At 40.7% G+C, this 27,253-nt stretch overlaps 1 protein-coding gene across 8 annotated transcripts; it reads left to right on the top strand.

The window, feature by feature from the left end:
* Nucleotides 1-58: 58 nt before the first annotated feature.
* Nucleotides 59-13,229, top strand: mfsd12b (major facilitator superfamily domain containing 12b). Of its 8 annotated transcripts, none has more exons than XM_027029968.3 (11): nt 59-4,081; nt 6,203-6,413; nt 7,131-7,257; nt 8,107-8,298; nt 8,589-8,681; nt 8,836-8,928; nt 9,334-9,504; nt 10,142-10,236; nt 10,671-10,718; nt 11,023-11,063; nt 11,675-13,229. In XM_027029968.3, exons 1-10 carry the CDS (start codon nt 3,814-3,816, stop codon nt 11,054-11,056), a joined length of 1,332 nt encoding a protein of 443 aa, XP_026885769.2. In that variant the 5' UTR covers nt 59-3,813; the 3' UTR covers nt 11,057-11,063; nt 11,675-13,229. The 8 variants fall into 8 exon arrangements, with proteins under 8 accessions (XP_026885769.2, XP_026885766.2, XP_026885770.2 ...); XM_027029965.3 differs by having other exon boundaries at nt 11,670-13,229; XM_027029969.3 differs by having other exon boundaries at nt 11,658-13,229.
* Nucleotides 13,230-27,253: the final 14,024 nt, after the last annotated feature.

The raw sequence follows: 27,253 nt of genomic DNA, 5'->3' as shown, positions 1-27,253 counted from the left end.
ACGGAAACGATAAGATCTGTACTTGGGCCGAACTTTAAAGGCAAGAAGAGAAAACATCCTCCTCTTTTATGTTTTACATTAGTTATTTACCAGGTAATCATAGTTTGTGCCTTTCCAAGTAAAATGTTAAAAGTCAAAGCGAATGTGTGGTGCAGTGGAATTTTATCGGAATAATATTTCTGTTGTTGCTTATGCCTTAACGTACGCATCTCTACCTCTACGTAATTGGAGTTTTGCAGCAGCTTAATACATTATCAATGCAAGTCATATGGGAAATGATTTGACCATGTTCTTGTAATGGGTTTAATGGTGTTGAGTTTGTGTAAGATCAATGTTCTGTTGGAAATACCAACTAAAGGTTGTCTCAGACACAGCAGCCCAGGAGCTGACCCTGTTGGTTAAATGTGTATAGTACTGTAGGTGATTTGCTAGCTATATTCTACCAAGAATATGAATTGTGATTGACAATACCATCATATACCATATCATATATTTCATATAGTTCATACTTGGTTCTCAGAGTATACAGTATATTGCCACTGTGTATTTTGCTGTTGTGGGTGTATGTGTAAAACAAACTTATAAGAAGAGGACAAAGAAATACCTTTTGTGTTTGACAGTTTTGTCCTAATTGTCATGAAACTTTAATATGTTGTAGTCTTTTTTAGGAGTCTGTACAGTTGTTTAAAAACAAAAATCTGAGGGCACAATGGCTGAGATATAGCTATAGTGTCAAAATTTGTGTTGTGCAGTTTCACATCAAAAGCCAAAAACAGGATATGTGAAGGATATATTTGGACATTTAAATTTCTTGACAGTTTTATGTCACAGTGCTGATATATATGCCAGCTTCTTTGTATATGTACCATTATGGCAGTTGTATCAAAGTTTGTGAGCTTATAATACTTAAAATTGTTTGAACTAAGTGAAAATATTTGAAAACTGAGCATGGTAAATGTGTTTGTCCAGGTCAATGGAACAGGCCTAGTGTACTATAAAAAAGAAAAAATTCTGAATTTTATTTAGTAAAAGCTGTTAAAAATGAGCAAACCAAAGTTGGTGTGACTTGGGTCATCACCATGACAACCTTGTCTTGTCCATCTGAAAAGGTCAGCAGAATCCACAGCACTTGCCAAGTGGTCAGTACTACCCTATAGCTTTATTACATGCCCTGCAAGGTCAGGGTCTGTGATCTCCCACAGCAAACGTGTCTGCTATAAGCATGGAAACGTAGGAGCCATTCAGAGTGACTGTGTGGGCAGGGCATTGGAAAGCTGCTTCCTTCATAACATTTTTGTTGGTTTGTTTTTACTTTTCTTGTGTTTAATCTCTACTTGAAGTTAAATTCTTTGTCACAAACTCCAGTCTGAAATATCAGACCCCTGCAGCCTTGTTATAAATGCAGTGCTGAAGGTTTTATTTTAACTGATGACCTGATTAGTTTTTAGTATTTTTATTTCATTTTTCCTTCCTTTGTGTTTCAAATTAGATTTGAAGAAATGAAGGCTAATTCTGTCATTGATCAAGACTTAATTCTGCCAAGACCCATTTAATTGTTTGGCTCAAATGGAAAATGATGCAATAGAAAGGCCAGGTTTTGTGACAGACACTGCACTGAACATATTTACCCTGCTCTTCAGTAGTGAGCTGACTTGGTGCTATACATGGAACAAAGCTCTTGGTAAGGGGAGCAATGTTGGATCTATTGCATAGAGGTCTTTTGTTTCATCATTGAATCTAAATTTGTGAAATAATGTTAAAGCCTGTACAAGTGCACCTATCATTAGAGTTGTGTCCGTAGGTAGCCGTGGTTGCGGATTTAAAATGTATTTCTTTCAAATTCATCAAAATTTGTTTGGTTTCAGATGGCTCTCTTGGTGCCGTAAAGTTTTATAAACAAAAAGAGGCACTTGTATCTGCTCCTGGAATCTTAAACGCACAGTCTTATATCTCATCTAAGACGTAAAATCTAGTATTCATGTTTACAAAGGCCTTATAAAGCTTAAGATTTCAGATCAGTACTGTCACCAGTGTTTGAAAATGCTTCAGTCATACCAAAGCACCGTTGCCAGTGTGTTTTGCCATGATGTACAGAGGGGGTCTGACTTGGTGAAGCAGGACTCTCTATGTCCGGGTCCTCTGGCCTGGAGCTGGGGTGGAAAAGCCCTGTCCTGTATTCTGGAAAGAAGAGGTGTTCACGCATGAGGTGTTCACGCAAAAGTGTATTTTCATGTGCTGTATCATTGATGATCTGAGCCATCACTTTTACTCTGTGCGAGGAAGAGCTGAAGTGTGACAGAGTGTCACCATGAATGGGTTACAGATCTAGAGTGATTTTTCTGTAGGTGTGTTGTAGCATATTGTTTAATTACAATAAGACAGCATACCAGAAAGGTGCATGGGGGGTCGGCAACCATTTAATCAAACAGGTAATGTAGCAGTTTAAGACTAAATGCAGCTTATTGTGCATAAACCTGGTCAGCTCCTTAAATTGCAAGTTTACTCTTAATAGGAAGAGTATTGAGCAGGAAATATGTTTAATATTTTTATACCATAAAACCATGAATGCCATTGTTCTTCCCAGTACTTGTGAAGTAGTGCTTGTGCAAACTGAATGTCAAGTACTGTTGTAAATGCTACAAAAAAGTGGTTCTAATGTGTTCTTCAACTACCAGATGGTTCTTCCTCTAACCTGAAGAAAATAATACCTATTCAGAAGAGCATTTTCCAGTCCAGATAGTGGAAAAGCCCAGCATAGCACAGGCGATTTCTGTTAATTGACACTCCTGATTTAAATGATAAAGGACTTGGAGTAGTAGGCTATTGTAGCTCACCTGATGGAGTAATCTGCAGTCATTTTTTGCTCCTCCTAAGTGCACAGAACACCTTAAGTGTCTTTGCTACTGCATAGAATGTCATACATGTGGGGGAAATACTGGCGGTTCAGGGGAAGTCCAGGGCCAGCACTGAGAAACACTTTTAGCGGAAGTTCAACTGCACCGTATGCAGTAATAGTTACTTTTGTTACATCAACATGTGCGGTAGATCATGAAATTATCTCATGTGTCCAGTCGCTGGATAGTGCATGTTTATTACACTTATCGTTGTTTAAGGCAGACCTTATGCATTTTGTACTTCTAGGCGTCAGCAGTGATCCTTGTATTTCTACAGTATGCTAGATCATTGGTATATTGGACTCTAACCTACTGTACTGTACTAGGATGTGTTCTATGAGTAAATGACAAAGCACTTTTGTAAGTCGTTCTGGATAACGGCGTCTGTTAAATGCCGTAAATGTCGGAGTTAGAGGAACAGTGGTGACCGTTAATTAAAGAAAAATCATGGCCACACTTAGGAAATTAAAATGAAGCCTTATGATGATGGAACCTTTACGCTATAAAACTCTATCGATGAGAAATCTCAGTGCGCTCTTGAGTTCAACAGTTTGGTGATTTCCATGCTCAAAAACCCCGATTCAACATATCATCTTCGAAAAAAACGGCCCCCGTGTCTTTCGTTTTCCATCTCTTTCTCTTGCACAAAAAAGGAACTATTTGCTCATATTCGTCTTAGCTATTTTAACTTGCTGCTCTTATTTCCTGCCCCTATAAACAGGCACAAGGGGCGGTGAATATGACCATATGCGTAAGCATTCTCAAATGAAATCGCTTCATCACTACAGACATCGACTTCGTGAACTCGTGAAAACACCTGTTCCTCCCAGCCGCCGATATACAGGTGTTACCGACCCGGGGTAGTGCGCGCTGAGGCGGACGCGAGTCTGTCCATAGGTTTATTCTCTCACATTTAACAATGTCAGACAACGTGGTTACTTTGCCGTTTTTTAGGAGGCTCAGTTATGCAGCAGGACACTTCCTAAATGACCTCTGCGCCTCAATGTGGTTTACCTACTTACTGGTTTATTACCATTCAGTACTCGGTTTCCGAGACACGACCGCCGGATTCCTGCTGCTGGTGGGTCAGATTGCAGATGGTATCTCCACGCCCCTGGTTGGATACGAGTCCGATCGGACTCGAGGATACGCATCATACGGAAAGAGAAAGACGTGGCATTTAATTGGTAAGTCTGGTTTTACTAAACAAACCGTGCAATCTAAGCCACTTGAACTTAAATCTCAAAGCTTTTTCTACCCTCACGTTTATTACTGTCAAGATACTTTACAGCCGCAAAAACATTCCACCAAGTTTCAGTGTGCCATAGTATTTTATGAGGAAGTTCGTTCATCCTTGTCATTTGTTTACGTTCCTATGTTTAAGTCTGCCTAACCAGTTGAGCATCGTTATTCACTTTTGTAAACTACATTTCTTGTTTATGCTAGTTACATTTCTAATCAAACACACTGGGTTGTAGTACAATAGTGACCCAACATGGCTTGATTGCCATGACATGTTCCCGGCATGTGGGCATGTGGGCAATGCCCGGTGGGCCTCAGACTCTGGTCTGATCATGGGCCAGCAATTTTATGTACTGGTTACCATTTGATGTTAAAACAATGGTAGCTCAGTGATTTAGGTCCTTGACTTGTAATTGGAAGTTTGATGGCTCTAGCCCCACCACTGCCAAGTTGCCACTGTTGGGCCCCTGAGCAAGACCCTTAACCCTCAATTGCTCAAGTTATACTCAGTCATAATTGTAAATAGCTTTGGATAAAAGTGTCAGGTAAATGTAATTTTCTAAGCTACTAAATATTATCTGTCTGGTACTGCGAATTGTATAGTCCTATATAATATACCCTATTACATCATCAAGTTGGTTTAGTTGTCACTAGACAACGTTGCAGCAAATAATTTGGTCAAACTGCCTTTTGCCAATTTCTGTTTCGATACCACTACATTTTGGGTAGCATATACATTATTTCAATTTATTTTATCTCATATCTAGTATTTAAATTCTCTGGTACTAATAATTAGTGTACATTATGTAGTATGCCTTTTATTGTTCTCTGGTCGATTATTAGTATGCTGAAATAAAGCACAGGATAGGAATTTTTCATATTAGGACAGAACATTTATAGTTTATCATTAAGTTAAGGGAACATTTGTAAGAACTGCATATACATTTGCTTAGATTTGATGATGGCATCACTGCTGAACAACTATGAACAGAACTACAAAATTTTGGACAGCAGTGGTCAACACTTAAACAATCAGTAGCAGATGCTTATACTGTGATGACAGACAGTGATCATGAAGAAGATGGGACTACTGTGTCAACTTGCAAGTCTTGTAAAGACACTCTGCTGCTACAAGGTGCCACTCCAGTTTAAGCGCTTAACTGATGCTTGCCTACAAGCTACTGCAAATGCTGCCTGTGTCGCAAGTGCAGTGTGGAAGATCACTCTTTGTATTGGAGAATCAGAAGCCTCCTGAGAAGCACAATGATGCAAGAACATCTTGAGGCGTTCATGTTGATGTCGGTGGAGAAAAGTATCCAGGCCAAACTTGATGATGTAGCTGCTAAAAGCAGCGAACTGCGTAAACTAATAGCCTACTAGGGTACTGGCACTTGGACATGACATTGACAATTGACATGTACTTGAATAATGTGTAACCTATGTTACTAAATGTTTATTTTTCATTAAATTTTATTTCTAAGCATGTCATCTAATTTTAACTTTTTAATTTAACTTTTTAATTTTGTGTTAAAATAGATTCATTTTGGCAACAGTTTAGATAGAGTTCATATAGCAAGGAGCAAGCTGTGTACTCATCACAAATTTTAAGAAAACTACAATGAATAATGGAGCGAGTAGGCCATCCATGTCACCTCAATTGTTGAAGCATGCCCGGACCAGTTTTGAGACCCAGTCATCTCCTGCATCTAGGGGTAGGGTTGGGTATCCAGGACTGATCTACCTATTATGACAAGGGAAATCAGTGGTTTAGAGCAGATTAGAGTGGATTAGGGGAGTCAGAGGAGCATGTTACATAACACAGATTCCCAATTCAGTCCAGGTGGATTCCAGGTTCTCTCCAAGATGTTCCTTAATTACCTGGGCCAGGTAATTAAGTGCTGAAGTATGACCTTGGTCAGGTGCACTGGGTGATGGAACACTGTCATACTGAGCACATGTTCTGCACAAAGACAATCCCACATAGTTCAAATCTTACTTCGTGAGCATTGAGGAACCTGTGTGGTTGGGATGTAACAGTATGATTTATAGCTCTGTCTGTTTTTCAGGGACCGTGTGCGTAGTACTGTCTTTCCCCTTCATCTTCAGCCCATGCGTGGGCTGTGGTGAGAACACACTACTATGGGTGAAGCTCCTCTACTTCAGCCCTTTCATCATCATCTTCCAGTTTGGCTGGGCCGCCACACAGATCTCCCACTTGTCGCTCATCCCAGAGCTGGTCACCTGCAAGCACGCTAAGGTGGAGCTCACGGCATACAGGTATACACTCCCACTAGGGACACCAACCTCGGCAGCAGGAGCAGGCAGTGTGGTTTAGGAGGCTTTGCGGGAAGGCTCGCTTTTGGCCTGTGGCGTTTGTCAGCTCGGGCTTGGGGTTTAGAGCATTGCAGCTTCTCTCGGGTCTGCATGAGAGGGCAGGTCTGGTGGAAAGGGGCACATGAAGAGCGACTCTGCAAGTGCTTCTGTTATTATATATTTTAACAGTCCCTGCTGAAAAGGAAACTGCACACAGGTTGTTATATGCTTCCTCAACTGGTTTCTTGGGAAAGCATCATGATGGAAAGAACAAATTCTGCTGGAGCTTTTTTGTTGTTGTTGTTTTTTTGGTTTTTTTTACCAGTGAGTGAATCAGTGTTGATTCATGACATTTTGCACACGAGTACACGTTTTCTGAGGAACGTGGTTTGCTCTGTGGCATCATTTCTCCCCTGGCAACCATAAAAAGCTTCAGGCTCCACATACGTAATTCCCTTGTGCTGCAGTAATTTAATTATTTGCTAAAGAATCTGAGATGAGAAGATATAATGATCTGTTTTAAATGAAGGATCATAATTCAAGGGATTATTTAATTTTATTGCTTTAAAGTTTAAAGGGACAATGATGTCCTTATTTTGTGGGGTTTTATTTGTTTGTTTGTTTACAAGACCCTTTTTGACATTTTAACATTTAAGTGACGCACATTCCTTCCTCATACAGGTATGCTTTCACAGTGGTAGCTAACATCACAGTCTACGTGGTGGCCTGGTTACTGTTCCACTTCCAACATGCTGCCGACCCAACCGTAGCTGACCACCTAAGCACACTGGACAGTTCAATATTCAGAGTGAGCGCTTCGTTAGAGTGTTGGAGCATTAGAGCACTCGCATTCACACCAGCAGGCCTCCAAGATCCACCTGCTCAGGCTTAAAACCTCCATTTTAAGGACAAATACTTTACAGAAAATATGGACATCATGGACTTCATAAAGCCACATAAAACGCATGTCTTGCACTTAGCTTGCTAGTAGTATGTTGGTGGTGCAATTTAGATTTTCTAGCCAATTAGAGTTTCTCTGGCTGGAGAAACCTTGTGGAAAATATGCACAATGCATCAAGAATTTATTCATAAATCTTAAACTGGATGTAGTGGCAGCTGGTCTGCCAGCATTAGCGGTGGGTTTCCTCTGGACTTGCTGTGTGTGTGACTGTGATGTTTTTGTTGTGGCACCAGATAGGTAGTTGTTGGCTTTAATACTTCTCAACACACTAATCCCTCTCGACACACTAATCCCTCTGGACTCTCTTCTCATATTTCCTAATTGTGCTTCTAAAAACTGTGAAATAGTCTGATTCTGGTGCCTATATGCAAAGTATGTTTTTGTTGATATTCTGTGATTATGCATTTTGGGTCCTTTGATGCGGCTTATTTAGAACGTGTCTGTTAATGAACGGTGAATGTTGTAGTGGATGAAAAATGACCTAAATCTGGTTGATTACATTTTTGCTTTTTAAGCTTATTATTGTGCACTCCCCCACTAAAAGAGAAAATAAATGTTATGAATGAATGCAGACTATGCACTATGCAATATTAAATTAACACTAATCTTTGCTTAGTCCTAATACTTAATACAGTGATAGAACATCAGGGAAGCCATAGTATCTTTGCTGTGTTAATTCAACACTTTTTCCTCCAGGTCCTGGCTTTGATCGTGCTGGGCATCGGTGCTGTTTTCTCACTCTTCTTCCACCTGGGCACGCGGGAGATGCCGGTGGCTCCCCCCATAGGTGAGAGCGGGGAGCATCTCCCCCTCCTCCACGGAGCCTCCCTGCAGACCAGACCCGCACTGCAGTGGAAGCACTGGTTTACCGAACCGGCCTTCTACCAGGTGAACCACAGCTGGGCTGGGACTAGACACATTTCCCCTAAACACTATTGCTGATGTAAAGGTGCATAATAAGTGCAGGATTTTACACTTAAGTGTAATATTTATTGAGCGTAGCATAAATGTAAACTCCTGATTATTAGTAATATGAGGAGTACAGCAGTTTGTGTACAGTCTTCGGACGTAATCCGTATGTTTCCTGTTCTGCTAGTCTAACTGAAATTCTTTTTTCCAACTAAGTGAATTGTGAGTTGAATCATAATGCAGTGAAGCTAGTGTGTTTGATTTTGCAGGTGGCGACTCTCTACATGTGTACCAGACTGATTGTTAACCTCTCTCAGACATACATCTCTATGTATCTGGTGAATTCTTTGTTACTACCTAAGGTATGGAGTGCTGGCCCTTTAAACAAATCAATCTGTCATCCAGTCAGTCAATTAGTCAGTCAATCAACTGTATTCTTCAGCCAACTTTATGAATGAGGTTAGAGTACAATGCCCTTCAGTTTACTGTGGGAGCTAATTCTGGGTCTGTCTGCAGAACTACATTGCCACTATTCCCCTGGTGTTGTATGTCAGTGGCTTGGTGTCCTCTCTGGCCATGAAGCCAGCCAGCCAGCACATTGGGCCTACTGTGAGTCTTCATGATCACTCTGGTTTACAGCATGCTGTCCTGGTCAGATCTCATCACTCCAGTTACGTTCACATGCGTGAGGAAGACTTTCTCTGCATTAGGGGTCTTCAGTGCAGCCCTGGGGTCCTCCCAGTCTACACATGTGCTCTTATCATCACCCCATGACACCACAGAGCTCTACAGCCCTGTATAGCCTGGAGCTCCTCGGCTGTAGGTGGAGCTGGGACTGAATAAACAACCTGGTCTGGATAGGGACCCAAGAGACCTGCTTGAGAAACTATATTTCTTTCATTTCAAATATAAAAGTTACAAGAAGCATGTGCCATTTATCATGTACCTGTCCTGCTGCTTTATCTGTTATAGTAGCTAAGTTCTTGAATTTGACACATCTCACTGTCCCCTCAGTTGACATATTTTGTAGGCCTCATGCCCATCCTGGCATTTTCCTGCTGGATGGTCCTGGACTGGAAGATGGGCCCTCGGATATACGGAGCGGCTGTGCTGCTCGGCGCTGGCTCTGCCATCATTTTGGTCATGTCACTGTCTATGACTGCCAATCTCATCGGGGATCAGATGGTAGGGTCACATTAGCCTGCTGATTTGTTTTGGCCTTGGCCCAACAGCTGTGCTCCAACTCCCAAAGCCACTGTCAGAGAGTCAAGCAGCTGTCACTTTGAACTGCACTAAACACTGGAGATCAGAGATTTGGGGGGGGGGGGGGGGGTTGCTGCTGCTGCTGTTTTTCTCATAATTTATCACACCTGACTAAATTAACAGACCTGTTTATACCACTAGTCTTTGCATGAGTTGAATAGAGGGGATGCTAGGGGTCAAGCTAAGATCTGCAGTAATGTATCTCTGGTGTGTCTGTGCGAGCTCCTTTTAATGCCTGTCTGTTGTGTGATGGTCTGAACTAGGAGGGTCACAGTGCAGCTCTGTGTGGGGTTTTCCCATCTCCAGGGCAAGAACTGTGTATGTCTGCTGTATACAGAGGTTTTAATAAGTCATGCCATGATCCATGACCATCAATTGTATGTTCTTGAAAACTTCCATACCCAGCACAGCGAGTGTTATGGTTATGTATTTTATTTTTTAACAAGAAGTTCCGAACAGCCAGAATGAATGTGGCACTCAAGGAATGAATGTACATTTACCCCTACGGTTATTAACTGATCATATGAACTTATTGTTTTTTTTTTTCTCCTCCTGACAGCAAAGTGGAGCATTTGTTTACGGAGCGATGAGCTTTACAGACAAGTTGGCCAATGGCCTTGCAGTTATGATAATCCAAGCCATTTACCCCTGCAGGTCAGTAATGCACAATTAGATTTATTAAAATCATTCTCCAAAGTCAGCAAGTCAGTAGAATACAGGTTTGAAGTAGTTGTCACGGATGAAGAAAATGGTTCTCAGCGCTGGAATTCACTTGTAGAATGCTTGTTTGTTTCAGTAATGTTGACTGACTGCTGAAGTATCCAGAGGTCTGTGTAATAATTGAGGCCTTTGCTGTGCTCAGGCATTCTGAATAGAGTGTGTGTGGGTGGGTGGGTGTGTGGGTGGGTGAGTGAGTGTGTGTGTCTCATTGTCCTTTTGGGTATATTGGTGTGGGTATGATGTGCTGACTCTCTCAGTTTAGTGTCGTGTGTTCTCTTTTGATAGCACTGTGGAATGCTGCCCTGATTGCGTGTGGTTCTACCACAATGTCATGGTAACAGTAACCGGGGGTGTGGCTCTGGTTGCAGGTTGTTGCCTCTGGACAATTTTCATTTGGCCAATCAGGATTCGTCGACGTGAGTTTGCAAAAGACAGAAAGAAACTCAAAATGTTCTTGCCATATTATATGATGAGGCAGTGGTAGCTCAGTAGTTAAGGTACTTGACTTGTAATCAGAAGGTTGCTGGTTCAAGCCCCACCACTGCTGGGTTTCCACTGTTGGGCCACTGAGCAAGGCCTTTAATTCTCAATTGCTCAAGTTGTACTGAGTCATAATTGTAAGTCGTTTTAGATAAAAGCGTCAGGTAAATGTAATGATATAAATGATTTTCTCAATTGTCCTGCTTGTAAACCATGAATCTTTCTTTATCCCTGTTCCAGATTGAGAGTTTGTATTACTGACAGGTGTTCCTAATGGACAGGTGAGATATTAAATATGAGAATGAGCAGAAATGGTAAAGCTTGAAAGGGTATCATAAGTGAAGCCCCCACCCTAAATGTGTTCTCACGTTACCAGCCAAGTGATGAAATGATCCGGCGTCCTCCTCTACAGCGTGTAGGCACAGGTTGTTCTCAACCTGCAGACTGTCACAGACCTGCATCATAAAGATGTTATGAATACACAGCTTGAGCAGACTCTGCTCACACTTATTCTTACACACATTTGATCATGTTTGTTTCACATGCTTCAGAAGCTGTATGCAAGAATTCCCTCCCTGAGGGCTGGTAAAGCTATAATCTCACTGACCAAACTGTGAAAAGCATGGAAAACAATGCATTATTATTTCATTTTAATTCAGTTTTCATCACATTAACATATAATAGTTTTGATGTAAATGACAACATAAGCAAATGATGTAATTTTTAAAAATAGGATACAATTGAATACAGTGGTTTAGCGTTCTCACTCCCTCATGCTCCCGCACATTCTGAGGAACTCTTAAAGATTCCTGCTAAGGGCTTTAACTTATTAACTTTCACTTCCCTTGAGTCCTTCTCACTGCATTCTCATTTAGTGTGTTTCTTAGACCAGGTCTGAAGCTGGCTGGGGTAAGACGTCACAATGTTAACAGTGTGCCTTGGAACAAAGACCACAACAACAACTCCGATGACGACACGAAGAAGAACTGTGAGGATGTGAAGCTTTTTGTGGGTACAAGAGGACTGTCTTATCCAAGATCCACGTGCCCATTACACTGAAGTAGTGGTTGTTCTTAGTTATTCTTTGTTCTTCATTCTGTGCTATTTGGGTTTTTATTGGCAATGTCAGCTTTTCTTTCATTTGGCAAAGTTAAAGGAATGAAATTGAATGTGAATTGGAAAAAAAACCTACAAGTGTACATGAAATGAGAAGGAGGATTTCCAGGGATGGTTATATCTTTAATGTTGTCCTATAAAGTGTGTGTTTGTCTGTACCAATGAGTGCTAATGAAGGGTCAGCTATTGTCAATGCAACATAATTTGTTATGATCCTAGATTAGTGTACATTTACAGTATTTGGCAGACACCCTTATCCAAAGTGACTTGCATATTTATCTGTATGACCGTACGTGTGCTAACAGGTGAGATCCAGGTGCACATAAACCTGTTACATGTATTACATCCCCCAGCAGCGACATCACTATCAAGGCATCAGGGAGGTTTTTGTTTAGATGATCGTGATTTATTTTTTTATTTTTATTTTTTGTGAGATCCATAAGTACTTATTTAGGTTAATCCAAATCTCCCTTTTCACATATGGAACAATAGCATTTGTAAGATTAATCTAATTATTTTAAAACTCGCCCACTCCATCATTCTTGGAGTCCTAAGGGTATAGTACTAACAATCAAGAAATCACGTCCTGTTTTAACAGCATGCAGAAATGTCTGGACGTTGTGTTTAGTGTTGAAGCCGTAAAACAGCTTGCATAGAAGATTCTGTCAGTGTAAACTGAACTGAATTATTTCAGGACGAGCAAATAAATTGCTTCTGTTCATACACTTCTATTTAGGGTACGCACAGGTATTTGTACTGATATCCGTAGCTATTAGTCCTTACTACTAAGGCACGGAGGATATGCTTATTACACTCTAATGTCAAATAAGATTTCGTTGGAATTTTTTATTTGTTCAGCAATTTGATTTAAAGGAGCAGGCACTGATGTGAAAGTGACCTGACAACGGAGTATTACACATTCTCTATTAATCTGCTACGGGAAGAATTTGTGCGTTAACATTTTGCAGTTTTTCAGTTACGTTTTTTTACACGTATATAGCTAGTGTATGAGCTACACTTTTGAATTCTTCTAGAAGTGTTTGCGGAATCATAATATCCTCAGTTATCCACTAGGTGGCGACAATTCGTCTGACGAAGGAGTTATTTCGACTTTCTTCATTTTACATTTAATTTAAGAATAAAATATCTCTTCTGTTAGACATTACAGCCAATGATACAAGCTATGAATATATGACTTACATACGCAGAGTGAACATTTGAAACACCACTGTGATAAGATTTCTCCTATTTCACCTTGTTATTACCATTAACGTTTGTCTAATTGTTATTCTGTAAATTATTAAAATTACGTAAACTGAAGATGAAATCCACTGGAAACGTTAAGTTGTTGTTGTTTTTTTATACTGTGACCTTATCATGAAAAAGAAAGATGCTACCATATTACAGGACTCCATATCTGGCTTTCTAAGTCAGCTCCTGGTGATGAAACTTAGAAAAAGTATAAAAGTATGGTTAAAAAAAAACATTTGTTAAAGTCAGACAAACAATCAAACAAAAGTGGCCTCCTGCTATCATGATCCTCTGCCTAGATCTCCTTCAGATGCTGCTCCATTACAAAACTTTACTTGTACAAACGTGTACTTTCATGTTTCTGTGGAGCTGAACATAGGAAAAACATTATGGCGCTTGTAGTATATTAAGCTATGATATGATATTGACATTGATTTCTTGGACTCTGGCAACATAACAGTTTTTAAAAAGTCATGCAGAATAGCGGCGAAATCTGCTGATAAATATCACATTTCATATTTCACAATTTTACTGAGAAGATTTCATCTGAAACATGAGATTTTGTGTGAGGGAAGATGTAGAAACAGACAGCAGTGTAAGACAGCTCACAGCTCTCCTCTCATCTCATGTTACCCTGGAGCAGATCCGTTCGTGTAGGGTCTGGGTGTGCCGGTGCACTGCAATTCAGCGCTTCCTCCTACTTTAAACACTGGAGGCAACATTAAACCAAGCAGTCCAGCAGACTTTCTGACTGGGCAACACCTCCACAGGTCTGTCCGTATTTCATTCAAATTGGTTTATGGCTCCGCGGAGTCGAGCTCTTGCCCTACAGATGACCACCTTCCACATCTGGAGAAAACGCTGGAGCTTCACTCCACAGCCCCTAACAGTCGATATCCCAACAAGCTGATTCATACTCATACATGGGCGGCACTCCATTTCCATGAAGAAAAAAAAACTTTTCTGAAACATAATCAACAGAAACAAACGCAGTGGTGGCCTTTAATTAGCTCCGAGTGTCTCCCGCTGATCAGCCCACGGACTGCCTGTTGCTGCCCCCTCCCCCCGGCACTGTTTAATCCTGTGGTCCAGGTCTAGTTTGAAGAGCAGGCGTAATCACAGCCCGTTACGATGACCACTAATTGGAGTCTGGGCCAGGCGTGCAGTGGGGCACTGGGAGTGGTCTAGGATGACCTTGTTAAGGGGAAAGAGAGAGAACATGGAAGACCACCACGCAGGGCAGGAAGGCTGTGAGCTTAGAGAGCGTGTGCAGCAGGTTGGGACGCTCGCCTGACGGCCACTGTCAGATACGTGCTTTTACATACTACCATGGCACAGGAATTTGTAAAATGGACAGATGAAGATTAAGATGATGACTTTTTTTCTAATGTCATTTAACAGACATCAGTAAAATCTGGCCATTTGATGAGACCACTGTCTCACACGAATATTTAATAACCTTCGTCATACATGCTGCTTTTCAGTAATAGACTGAGTAGGTTATGAAGTATATGACATCACTTATAATAACTCATTCATGGTCACTTGAAAGTTAAGTCTCTTTTAAGTGTTTTACAGGCGTCCTAGCCTGTGAATAAAACAACACAGGACCAGAAGGAAGAATGGTGACAGAACAGATTATGGCCTACAGTGAGTAATAGCTGACATTCATATACACGATATGTCAAACAAACGTTATGATGGGGTGCAATTTGAGGAGCTGTGGGGGACATCGTAGAGGCAAAAGAGCTAGAGGGATTCACAAGGCTCGACAAATACTAGAGTTTTATTCCCTGAATCACAGACTTCATCGCATAAATCTGATATTTTGTTTAATGATAAAACAGATTAACCTGCTTTGTACTTCAGACATTAAAGATATCAAAGTAGCTTGATTTGACCATATTTTCGGTCCCTCGTCCTTTACAATCGCATTTTCCTTTTGTGCTGGAGGTCACCCAGGAATGTCCTCCACAAATTGTGTAATTACAGCTAAGATTTCATACATGACTCCCTTAGCTTATAAACAGAAACTTGACATTTACTCTTTCATGGCACCGCACCACGTTGGCCATTTAGAGTTTTATTTAAAGCTGAATTTCGTGGGATCGTTTTATTTCAACGCAGCTCCTTCTTTATTTTCATATAGATATTCCAGTAAAAGCGCGAATTCACCGATTTCCCATAACAGGAGAACGGCGCTTACGGTAACGGTAACGGTTACGGTAACGGCTACGCCACCCTCGTTGACCGGTCGCTGTCAAACGAGACACAAGCGCGCGGACTTTATCCTTCAGGTTAGCCGTGATCAGTAGTCGGATTAGGCGCTACATGTCATCGATGTTTATAATTCTCTGTTATAAACGGCCTGGTGAGCAAGTTTCCGCGGGAGTTAGGATCAAAGATGATAACAACGAACGCATGAGCATCGGTGTCGACACGGGAAAGTTTCCAGTTATGTACGGAAAATAAATTAAAAAATAAAGAAATGCCTAAATTACTGCAGTACGTCCCCAAATAAACGTGTAATTACAGAATCACAATACAATGCGGACACGACTACCTTTTCACTTATATCTTCTATTTTAAACTAGGTTTTTTTTGTTTTGTTTGTTTGTTTGTTTGTTTTTTAATTCTTGGGTGGAATGAAAGAAATGCGGCCATTTGTTGGGGACTGGAGGAAGGGTGCCACCCACTCAAAATCAGGAATCATGAAAAATGTTTGAGAAAAGCCAATTAAAGAGCAAGAAATATACCGACAGGGAGTATGTCATTATTGTCAGAATAAAGCTAGTTCATGAATCATTGTGGATGACCAAAGAATGTGCATGAGCTAGGATTCCAACCAGCTGGGAGAGCTGAGGCTCGGGTCAGTCCTGCTGGAACTGGATCCAGTCCTGCCAGGGTCACGACGCAGCTGCTGATCCGTCTGCCTTCAGCTGAGCTGAGTGTGCTTCCTTGTGTCACCGTCTTCCTTGACAGTAGACATGCCAGTCATGTAACAGTATGTCATATAAGTCGGTAAACTGACGAACTGACATTGCTGGTTTGGGTTGGCCTGGAATCAAGTGCACTTTCCAAAACAAATCTTGTAATTCCACACTTGACACAAGTGGAAACCATTCGTGGTTTTGATTAATAATTACCAGCTTTATCCTGTGTGTGTGTGTGTGTGTGTGTGGGGGGGGGGGGGGGGGTTATTTTATTGTCAAGACTTCAATCAAAACTGCAGTACAGTCTGTACCCTAATATACTGATTATCCACTCAGCTTACTGGTTATAACAGAAAACAATTCTTACTCCACAAATGCTAAATGACAGCAGACTCAAAGGTCAGTCTTTTTTTGATGCTAAGGCCTCTCTGTCACTGAGGTTTGCATGTTGCCTTGTTCTCAGATGTGTCTGTTTTGAACTTTGCAGAATACATCACTTTTGATGAGTGGAACTCAATTGAATAATTAGTAGTGACGCCCAGCAGGACAGAACTCCTGAAGTAACAAACAGAGTCGGCGTTTACCACTTACGTCTGTTTTCTGGACATAGACAGTCTCATCTCTGAGTGGACCACACTGTCAGTGAAGGTTTTTGTTGTTTAAAAAAAATTCTGTGTCCAAGAAATTAGTACATGTAGGAGCTATTCATGTCTGACTTTATCTGAATTAGCCTGCAAAGTAATTACAGTCAGGGCACATATAATTTTCATTGGCATTATTAATTTTCATTTCATCTTGTTTAAGTTTTTCTTTTCTTTGAACATTCTCAGGACAGATTTCAAATTGTAACTGATTTTCCAGATATCCAGACTGAGACAAAATTCAACAAAGAAACAAAAAAGAAAGTAACCTGCATATTTCTAGATTTCTACCATTGTCTCTCTGACAGGAGAGGGTTGTACTGCTTAAAAGTTTCAGTTTTTGCTTCCAACTGGAAAACTTAAAAGCTGTTATGGAGTTTCTGATTCCCACTACCATGACCTTGAGGTCCATGACTTACGTTTAGCAGTTTGATTAAAAAAACATGAGGAAGTTGAAGGCAGTGGGGGGAGTGAAGCCGTGGGGGCCACCCTGCTAACGGGCTGCAGCTGTGTGCTCGCTGGGGGTGAGATTCATATCCCAGTTCTGTTGATGCTGATAAATTCTCTTGGTGGTCAAACGTATGTACATCGTTTCTATTTAGTGTTGCCTGGCTGCGTAAACCCGGCTGAGTCTTCATGACACCCAGTTTACGAGTGCTTACACTGCTGATGTCGCTTAATGGAAAAACGAGTCTGGATCGAGGGCGCCCAGTATCATTGTGGTCAGTCCATGGTGTGGGAGGGACTCTTTGTTGTATGACTGGTGCAGTATGACTATGGCACAGATTCTGTTTGTCCTGTGTTTTCTCCATGTGTATGAGGTACTCTGAACTGTGGACACTGGCTTATGGTATCACTCTTTTGCTTGCTCTTTAGGTCTCAGCTCTCAGTCTCTCTGTGTTTGTTTTTTATAAAAAAAACACTGAAATGTGGTTATGTGTGTTAGCGAAGATGAACTCTGTGCAGTCGTCTGAGTGGTCTGGTCTAGGGACAGTGTCTTCAGTGAGAGCAGCTGTTGATGGAGTAATCCTGTTGGTCTTATTCCCCCACTCTTTGTCTGTCTCTCTCCTCTTTCTCTCTCTCTGTCTCTTTCTTTTTCCCTCTCTCTCTCTCTCTCTCTCTCTCTCTCTCTCTCAGTCTCTCCCCCCCTCTCTTTCTCTTCCTCTCTCTCAATTGCTCCCCCTTTTGGGGAGGTGAGGATGACAGAGAGAATGGTTCTGCTCAGGGACACTCGGAGTTCTGTTTCTCCAGTTCCTGCTGTCTGGGACCCCCTGGACCTGCTCTGAGAACTTCAAGTACTCAGTCCACATCTCTCTCTCTCTTTCTCTCTCTCTCTTTCTCTATCTCTCGCTTTCACTCTCCGGATATTTGTCTCTTCATGGAGCGCCCCAGCATCACACATATGGATGGTAACCCATTAGAAACCACAGTGAAATGGCAGCTTTGCTATGATATGACAGCCAAGACCTGGTGGATGGTGAGTCTAACTGTGTTTGATGATCTGGCTTTACGGCGCGCTGAGGACACTGCACCTAATCCCTGCACTCACGTCCTGCATGCGGCTTTTTGATTGTGTATAATCTGTCTGATACTGACATTAAGCAACACAGACATGTTAAGGAAAAGGGTCTTGTATCATTTCAAATGTACTTTACAGATTTAGTGTGAGCAGCTGGGTTTGAGGTGTGATGTATGTGGCGTTTGAAACAGGTGGCCCTAACACATACAGTCCTCACACACACCACTCTGCTCATAACAAATTCCGCTGTAATTTGTAGATTCATTCATTTCAGGTGATGGAATTTTAACAGATACATTTAACTTTACTGGAAAGTCATTGAAGTGATTGATGTTTTTCTCTGATAACGTTTTTCTGACATGTCTTGAAAACTGAAGTAATAATCAACATTACATACAACAGTCCTCCAGAATGCCTTTGGTTAATGAAGTGTACTTAACCTCATCCTGCAGTTCAACATTAACATTATTTTCTTAATTAAAATAAAAGTGTAAACCAAAATATTTGAAATTTACAGAACATATGCACACAGAAGCTTGTGAAAGAAAATGTATTTTTAACATAAATACTTTTTGCCAGAAATGATGGATTTTGATATGTGCTGTAAACTCACAGGTTTATTATGTTTTAAAAGTTGTTGCTGAGTTTTCCTTAAACCTCTGATGTTCCTTCTCACATGCGTTGTTCATCGTGCTGTCGGGCTGTGTGTCTTAAATCTGGAGGATTCCTTTCTTCTCTCAGCCAGTTTCTGTTGGAACGCCCTGTGTTTGCAGAATGTTCAAGTCTCTGGGTTTTGCTTATTTATCCATGTGTAATGGATAGACTCTTTTCCCTGTTCCTCCAGTGTTATAACAAAGGTGATTGCCCTGCTGTCTCTCCTCTCTCTCTCTCTCTCTCTCTCTCTCTCTCTGTTTCCTGCATTAGCATTAGCCACCCACACTTTTGTTTAAATTGACTCTGCAATTAACATTCGCTTTGAGTCCTTACTAATAACTAATCAAAATGGCAGGTTTTGATTGTTTGGCAGGCCCAGGGTGAAAAATGACCAGGCTGTCTGACCCTGTGTTTCACACATGTTCCCTTCTCTCCTAGTGTATGCCTTCAATCCTACACTTACATAAGCCATATATAAATATATCTTCGTCATCATTATACTTTACCTCTGACTGAAATCTACACAACAACTACATTTTTCACTAATGAGGATACCAGTTTCCATTAATATATATCCAATTTTTTGAATTAGTGCCTAGAGTTGTGAAATACAACTAGGATAAAAATTTATCAATGACATGTTACATTTCTTGTCTTTAAAACGGATTTGGTCAAATGTGAAATTGCGAGCTCTCAGCTAAAATTCACAAAGTCAGAAAAGTCAGGATGAGCCATAGCAGTGTTGCTGGAGGTTTTTTTTTTATATGTGCAGGTGGTTTTGATTGGTTGAGAGTGATCCTCTGTTCATAAATATCTAGCAGTCCTGTGTTCAAAAACTGACCACTGATGAAGAGAATTATTAGCAACTTGTGCATTCCGTGGTGCTTGGATTTAAAAGCCTACTAATAAAGTTAGATGAAGTTAGTTGATGAAGCGTAAGTTTGTTTATCTGTATTCTGTGACTGCATACATTTGTGGATTCATTTAAGATGATTGTATTAATTTGTCATGTTTAATGGGGTGGATAAAAAAAGAGTCTTTAAATTATTCAAATTGGAACACAAAGCATGGCTGATGGGGGGAAAAAAATCTTCAAGTTTTGTTTTGTCCTGAAATGCAGACTGACAAATTTAGGATTTGGTCAAATCCCGTCCACACTTACAAGACCCAAATTTATGCAAAGAAACATCTCTTCAGAATTTCAAACAGATCTGTCCCAAGTTTTGGGAGGTGGGAAGAAGTGTTACAGTGTCTGAAGGGTTTTTGTAAATTAAATACAGACATTTACAGATGTTTGTTGTACCTAAGGCTCCTACAGTATTACAATGTACCTATAGTTTCAGCATTTCAGATTCTACTTTTTCTCCCTGTCTGTAGTCTGTAATGGTTCTCTAAGATCTGTCTTTAGTCTGTGATGGTTCTCTAAGGTCTCTCTGCAGTCTGTAATGGTTCTCTAAGATCTCTCTGCAGTTTGTAGTGATTCTCTAGGATCTTTAGAAGGGAAAGCTGAGATTCATTTGAAGTCAAGACAAAAGATACTTATTTTTTAATGATGACTGAGCACTTGCCTATAAAGGAATTAAATTAAAAATGCTTCTATCATTTCAAATAACTCTTCTGATTCTGAAGATATTTTTTGAACTCTTCTGATTCTGAAGATATTTTCCCATTAGAGAAACAAGGCCTAATAAATATCATGGCTAGGAGAGTTGAGTCCTATCTTAGTGTCCTGAATTTGAAGCCCAAGATTCTCCAGCCATTAATAGGTGGACGTCCAAGTGAGAAGAATGGTGTTGGACAAGAATGGTGTAATTCTGTCTTGTGTTGATCTGCAACTGTGCTGGCCAATCCTGTGTGTCTGCTGGATGGGCCCAGAAATAAACAATTAGTGCTCTTCTCAGTGTGCTCAGCAGAACACTGTGCTAGCCAGCTTTACAGATCTTGGAGGAAACATGACACAGGACATTCAGACAGTGGACAGGAACTGGCAGCAACTAGCACCAAGGACATAAATGGGCAAAATCTCAAATATATATACAGAAGCTGTAGTGCATTAAAGCTCCAGATGGGAATTTCTGAAACAGCCCTACAGCTCACCTGAATCTTCAGCAGCCAGCATGTGTTAAGCATATATCTTCTCATTTTTAGTACACTGCTTTTATTCTAAGCCTTTGTTGTTACCGGACAAACACTGGCCCGTAAGTTCCTGTTAAGTAAATACAGCGGCAGTTTATTCCGTCTGTGCCCTAAAAACAGCAGCTGCAGCCAGCGTTTCCCGCGCTTTGACGACGCGCACACACTATGTGGTCACGCTTGCATCACCAGGCCGTGGATGGAGGGTTCACGCCCCGCAGTTTTACTGTCCGAGCCTCTTGAGAGCCGGTGGCAGGCGTGTGAGGGCGGTGTGGTGTGTCAGCGGGGCCGTGAAACTCGGCCGGGCTGCCGGGTCAGCCCTGAGGTTGTGGTTCTAAGGCCATGACTTCAGACGGCTGGAAAGTGACACGAATCATTCCCAGAAGCAGTGAGAAGAGCCAGACTAAAATTAGCACTGAGGCTGAGAAGGAAAGAGAGAGAGAGAAAAAGAGAGAGAGAACATGATAGATAGATAGATAGATAGATAGATAGATAGATAGATAGATAGATAGATAGATAGATAGATAGATAGATAGATAGATAGATAGATAGATAGATAGATAGATAGATAGATAGATAGATAGAAAAAGTCTGATAAATAGGTAGATGATAAATAGGTAGATGAGCGAGAAAAAAATCCAGAGAGAGAGATTCAGGCCATTAATGCAGGGTGAGTTAGCCTTTACTTTGAGAAGAGAAAGCATCAAGAGAAAGAATTTAAGTATTTAAGTTTTAAAACTTGCTTGAATAGCTAACAGCTAGGCAGCTGCACTGAACTTGCTGAGACACTTACAGTTTATTCATATTTAAAACAGGCCCTGGGGAAAATTTGTCTAAGGTATCAGAGCACACAGACGATTGCAAAGCAATGTCTGTTTGAGCAGTCTGTCTAACAGCTAAGATGATTTTAACACAGCCCTACTTTTTAGTAAGATGGAATGTGTTTATGGAGTTTGACATTTTCTCTGTTCACTTTGTCATCTCTCGAGGTCTTGTCCCATAGCTTTCTTGAATTAAGTTAAATTAAGTCAGATGTTAGCAGAATTCTTCTTTTAGGAAATGATGTACTAATTATGATTAAGGTGATGGATTACTTTTTGGTTTTGAGTTGGCCTCTTTCTTTCTCAACACATAGCAAACTTCAAATTAACCAGCAAGGCTCAGTTTTTCTGATGGGTTGTGACCTACTTGAAGATAAAAGGAAATTCACTTCAAAATGAAACTTATCTGTGTGTATTTTAATATTTTATAAAGTGGGAAACTTTGTAATGGTCCTTAGATACTGACATTAATTCTGAAACATTCTTTATATATATATATATATATATATATATATATATATATATATATATATATATATATATATATATATATACATACATACATACATACACACACACACACACACACACACACACACACACACACACACACACACACACACACACACACACACAGGGAAGAATGTCTGTCTGTGCGAATGTCTTTTCTGTACCACTAGGGGGAGCCGATGCATGTCTTTTCACTAGTATCTGCAGGGTTAACGTTTCATGCCTGCAGCAGCAATAATTTGAGCTCGTATTTTTGGATTAGAATCTGTGGATTAAAGAGATGGTACTGGTTCTCAGAAAGTGTGTGAGTGCTTTTCTGAACTTTATTGGTAATATGTAAATAATTCACTCATATTGTCATTACCAAACATTCATCCCCAGTACTGCCAACCCTTGTACAAGCGGATGGTATTCTTCACGCTTGTTATGACACATCGTTTTGCCTGATCAAGGCTGGTCTCGTTGTAATGAACCTTGCTTGAATGCCCTGCCTCCCTTATCACTCTTCTGATACTGTAAATACACAGATCACTTTTTCCCCTGATGTCAGCTTTGAAAAACCCTCAGACTAGGGGTGCATGAGAAGGCTTCACACGGCACAACCCAGATGCATCCATGACAGAAGCAGCAGACACTCTACATGTCCAACATTTTTGGATTTGGGTTTCACTGAATTCTCTGTTCAATCAAACACAGAGTGTGTGGTGTGGACGCAGGTGCACGCTCTCATGGTAGGTAGAAAAACTGGTCTCATATGCCATCTCATTGGGAGAGAAGGGGTGTTTGAGAGTGCATGTGCACATGGAGGGATGTTTGGGAGTGCATGTGCACGTGGAGGGGTGTTTGAGAGTGCGTGTGCACGTGGAGGAGTGTTTGGGAGTGTGTGTGCACGTGGAGGAGTGTTTGGGAGTGCGTGTGCACATAGAGGGTTTTTTGGGAGTGCTTGTGCATGTGGAGGGGTGCTTTGGAGTGCGTGTGCATGTGGAGGGGTGTTTGGGAGTGCGTGTGCACGTGGAGGGTTGTTTGGGAGTGCTTATGCACATGAAGGGGTGTTTGGGAGTGCGTGTGCATGTGGGGTGTTTTTTGGGAATGCATTTGCATGTGGAGGGGTGTTTGAGAGTGTGTGTGAATTGTTCATGGCCAAAATGTATGACCAGGTATGCAAAAAAAGGAAATTATAATGGAACATAGGGCATTTTTTCTCATTTTCCTAAAGGTTTTTTCCAGTTAAGAGTTAATAGTGTCTGCATGCATAATCAGTCACGATGGCTGAAGGGATGTTTGAAGGTTGCCAGTTCAAGTCCCACCACTGCCAGGTTGCCTGAGCAAGACCCTTAACCCTCAATTACTCACGCCTTGTTCAGTCAGAATTATAGGGCGCTTTGGATAAAAGCGTCAGATAAACACTGTAAATGTAAATGGCCTGCAGATCCAAACAATGATCAGAAAATGTTTATGCTCATGGAATCATGACAAAACACAAAAAAAACACTCACAAAGGTCCCCAAAAAAACCTCACAAAACACTAACAAAGCTCCCACAAAATACTCACAAAACACTTACAAAACTCTCACAAAACACTCACAAAGCTCCCACAAAACACTCTAAAACACCCACAAAACACTGACAAAGCTCCCCAAAAAAAACCTCACAAAACATTCCTCTGGACTGATACCGGTCAAGATGCATAGAGCACATGCACAAAAAAAGAGCTGTTTTTCATACTGTGTTCCTTTATGATATTACTATTTCAAAGGCCATTAATAATTAAAACTGACAGTTTGCTGCCCTTAAGGGGTCAAAACAACCTGAATGCAGCCTTGTTAAAACCTTCCCACACACCTAATGACATTCCCGCTCACACCATACACAGCAGTTTTGGACAACTATTACATCTTGTGTCATTGTATCGAAAAAAAAAAATCCCTTCCATTCCAGTCATTTTGAGACAGTTTAATTGCCCTCGATTTTTTCATTTCCAGTGATAACCACTTTAATATAAGATTCATGAGTATGACCAACATGACGAGGCTTGTGCTAACTTAACTGTGCCTAATAGGAGTTAGCTGGAGCAGGACTGTTAGCTTATTACAGACTAATCACTGCCATATTACTGCAGCGTAATCATTTTCTAATAGCTATTAGTTCTGTCCCACAGGGGGTGCAGATCATGATAAATTAGACCTCTGCATTATGCAAATAGTTCACAGAGATGCAGCCTGCTGACTGCATCTTAAGGACTGCTGAGGAATAACTACACAGAAATATAGTCTGTCATGTGGACATATATATATATATATATATATATATATATATATATATATATATATATATATATATATATATAAACTTATCTGAATGTTCTAATTAGCATATTGCAATTAGAGCAATCTACTTCACATCAAAAACAAAATGGCAAATTTTATGATCTTCTGATATTATTATGTGCTCTTTGTTATTGTGTCCAAGCAAAGATAGTGTTGCATACAGCATATGTGACTTCCTCTGCTTCTCTTATGCACAGATGAGTGAATACACAGGTCTGTAGAAAGCTCTGAAAATGACCCTAGGCTTAATCTGAGCCTAGAACATGACCATCTGACTGTGGCTGAGCCTCCATGACTCAGATGGACAGTAACCTGCTTTGTATGTTGAGCAAAATGGAAGTGTGCAGTCAGATTGGTGCTCTGTACGCTAGCAGTTCCTACTGGTGGAGGGGCTGCACTGTTCTCTGGAGTTTGTGGTGCTTCCTGAACTGCTTTGCAGGCCAGAATGACGATGGCAGCCACCTTTAAACTAACAGTGCACACAATCACACTGCTGCTGTTAAAATAATAACAAATAGGTGTCTAATATGTAGTATGAATATGTGCTGAATCAGTTAAACTGTATTAGGCACAATGTATTAGTACATATTATGTTCCCTTTTCTTCCACTCTGTGATTTGTTCCACTCTGTGTCTTTTTTCCATGGAATTATGCAAAGAATAGTGGAATGTATAATCTGAATCCAGCCAACACATGGGACTGTTCTCTCTCCCTCCTAACAGGAGTTTATTTTAGCAGGTAGCAGGTTTTGACCAGCCGTCGGCACAGAGAGCGATGCTCAGTCTCTGGGCCTCTACGTCAGTCCCCAGCGCTTCTGGGCACAGCTGCAGAACTGCTGATTCACTGTTTTTCATTCCGCACAACCACCAACATGCATACGGTGCTACAGACCAGCGTGTCTGACTTCTTGAAGAGTAATGCAGTTCGATAAGAGAAACTTACAGTTCTAGAAGCTACACTGCATTATTAAATCCAACAGCATCCACAAAGGTACCAACAAATTAGCTAATTGCTGCTTTTAAAATGCATGTAATATTTTCATTTAACAGTAAACAATAACAAACAACAGAAACCACTGAAAGCTTAAGCAAATTATTAAGCAAATTCTATTGCAGTACTCCGATTTTACCAGAAGAGGGAGTATGTGACCACAAACCGCAGTAACACAGCAGTACGAAGTTCTGTGGAAACGTACCCATAGTGTGAAACCCAGCTGAGCGCACTAATATGTTGGGGGAGGGGGTGGCTCTAGCTGATACAAAACCTAAACCAAATATTAAATTCTGTATAGTGCAGGCAATTATTGCCTGCATGACAGTACTGCACAGTGTTAGGAATATGAAATCCTACATGTGCTCTGAATTAAACTTGTATTTAAAATTATAATAATTAAAATTAAATATAGTTTCAAGTTTCAAGTTTGGTTGATTTGTCACATACATAGTCATACACAGTATAACTCGCAGTGAAATGGTTGCGGGTGCTCTGTCCAAACTGAGGAAAAAGCAAACAGGGGTGCAATATCATATTATTGAAGGGGTTTATGATTTGTGTGGCATCTTACTGGGCACACTTGGAAAGCCACAGGCTTTGGTGGACAAACGACTGATGTAAAGGTGCATTTTTTCAGTGAGTTATACATGGCTGTGTGATCACAGTTTAATATCTGAAATAATGTATGTTAATAAAATGTCCACTTGCAATCCTTTTGGCTTTTTTCTGCTCTGGACTGTGTGATCAGGGTGCTGAATTACCCCTTACGTTGTCCACTCATGTCCAGCTCAACTTAAATAAATCAGTAAAGTTTTCAGCTCTAATGACTTTTCTTCCTGGTGGATGTGCTTAAATAATTGATCATTGGCATTGGCATCTGCTAATCTATTCATCAAGATTCTCATGTATATGCATCGTTTCATTAATTGTGTTATGCTCACAAGCTTTGCAATTAATTTCACTAATCAACACTCCCATCCATCTGCATTTAGGGATGGCTATTCTATTAACAGTTATTTTCAATGAAATGCAGATTATTGTGATTAAAGCTTTACAAAAACTCAGATACGCTTTTGGTTTTAAAATGAAAAGTAGTCATGTATGCACACTTTCCTGCAGACTTGTAAGTGACCATAAGAGAACTTAAAAAAAACAACAACTTTTAATTATTGTTAAATCTCATAGTTTGGGGATAGAGAAATAATGAAATGTATATTTTAGTGTTATTATTAGAGGCTCCTGATGTTGGTGTGGGATTAGGTTCAGTCTGCCATAAGAGAATTAAACCCTCTCACACTGTGAATTGTGGTTTTGCATTTCATTGCTTCTTGAATTTAGCTTAAAGTAAAGGAAATTTCCCCATTTCAAAAAGGTCTTGAATGCATCCGGAGGTGTCAGAGTCCGTGCTCATGCTGGCTTGGACACTCTTCCAAGGCCTCTTGATCTACCAGAATCAGATCAGACTCCGTTGTGCTCCGGTGAGCAAGAGCAGCAGGTAGATGCCTGCCCGAGGCCTGACCAGTGAACCCACCCATGCACTCTGCTCCATGTGAGCTCAGGCCTAATGGTTGTG

This window comes from Electrophorus electricus, chromosome 25, assembly GCF_041902795.1.
Source record: "Electrophorus electricus isolate QZ-2024a chromosome 25, ASM4190279v1, whole genome shotgun sequence".
Lineage (NCBI taxonomy): Eukaryota > Metazoa > Chordata > Actinopteri > Gymnotiformes > Gymnotidae > Electrophorus > Electrophorus electricus.
The sequence above is the reverse complement of the archived record's forward strand: the minus strand, read 5'-3'. Positions and strand labels throughout refer to the sequence as shown.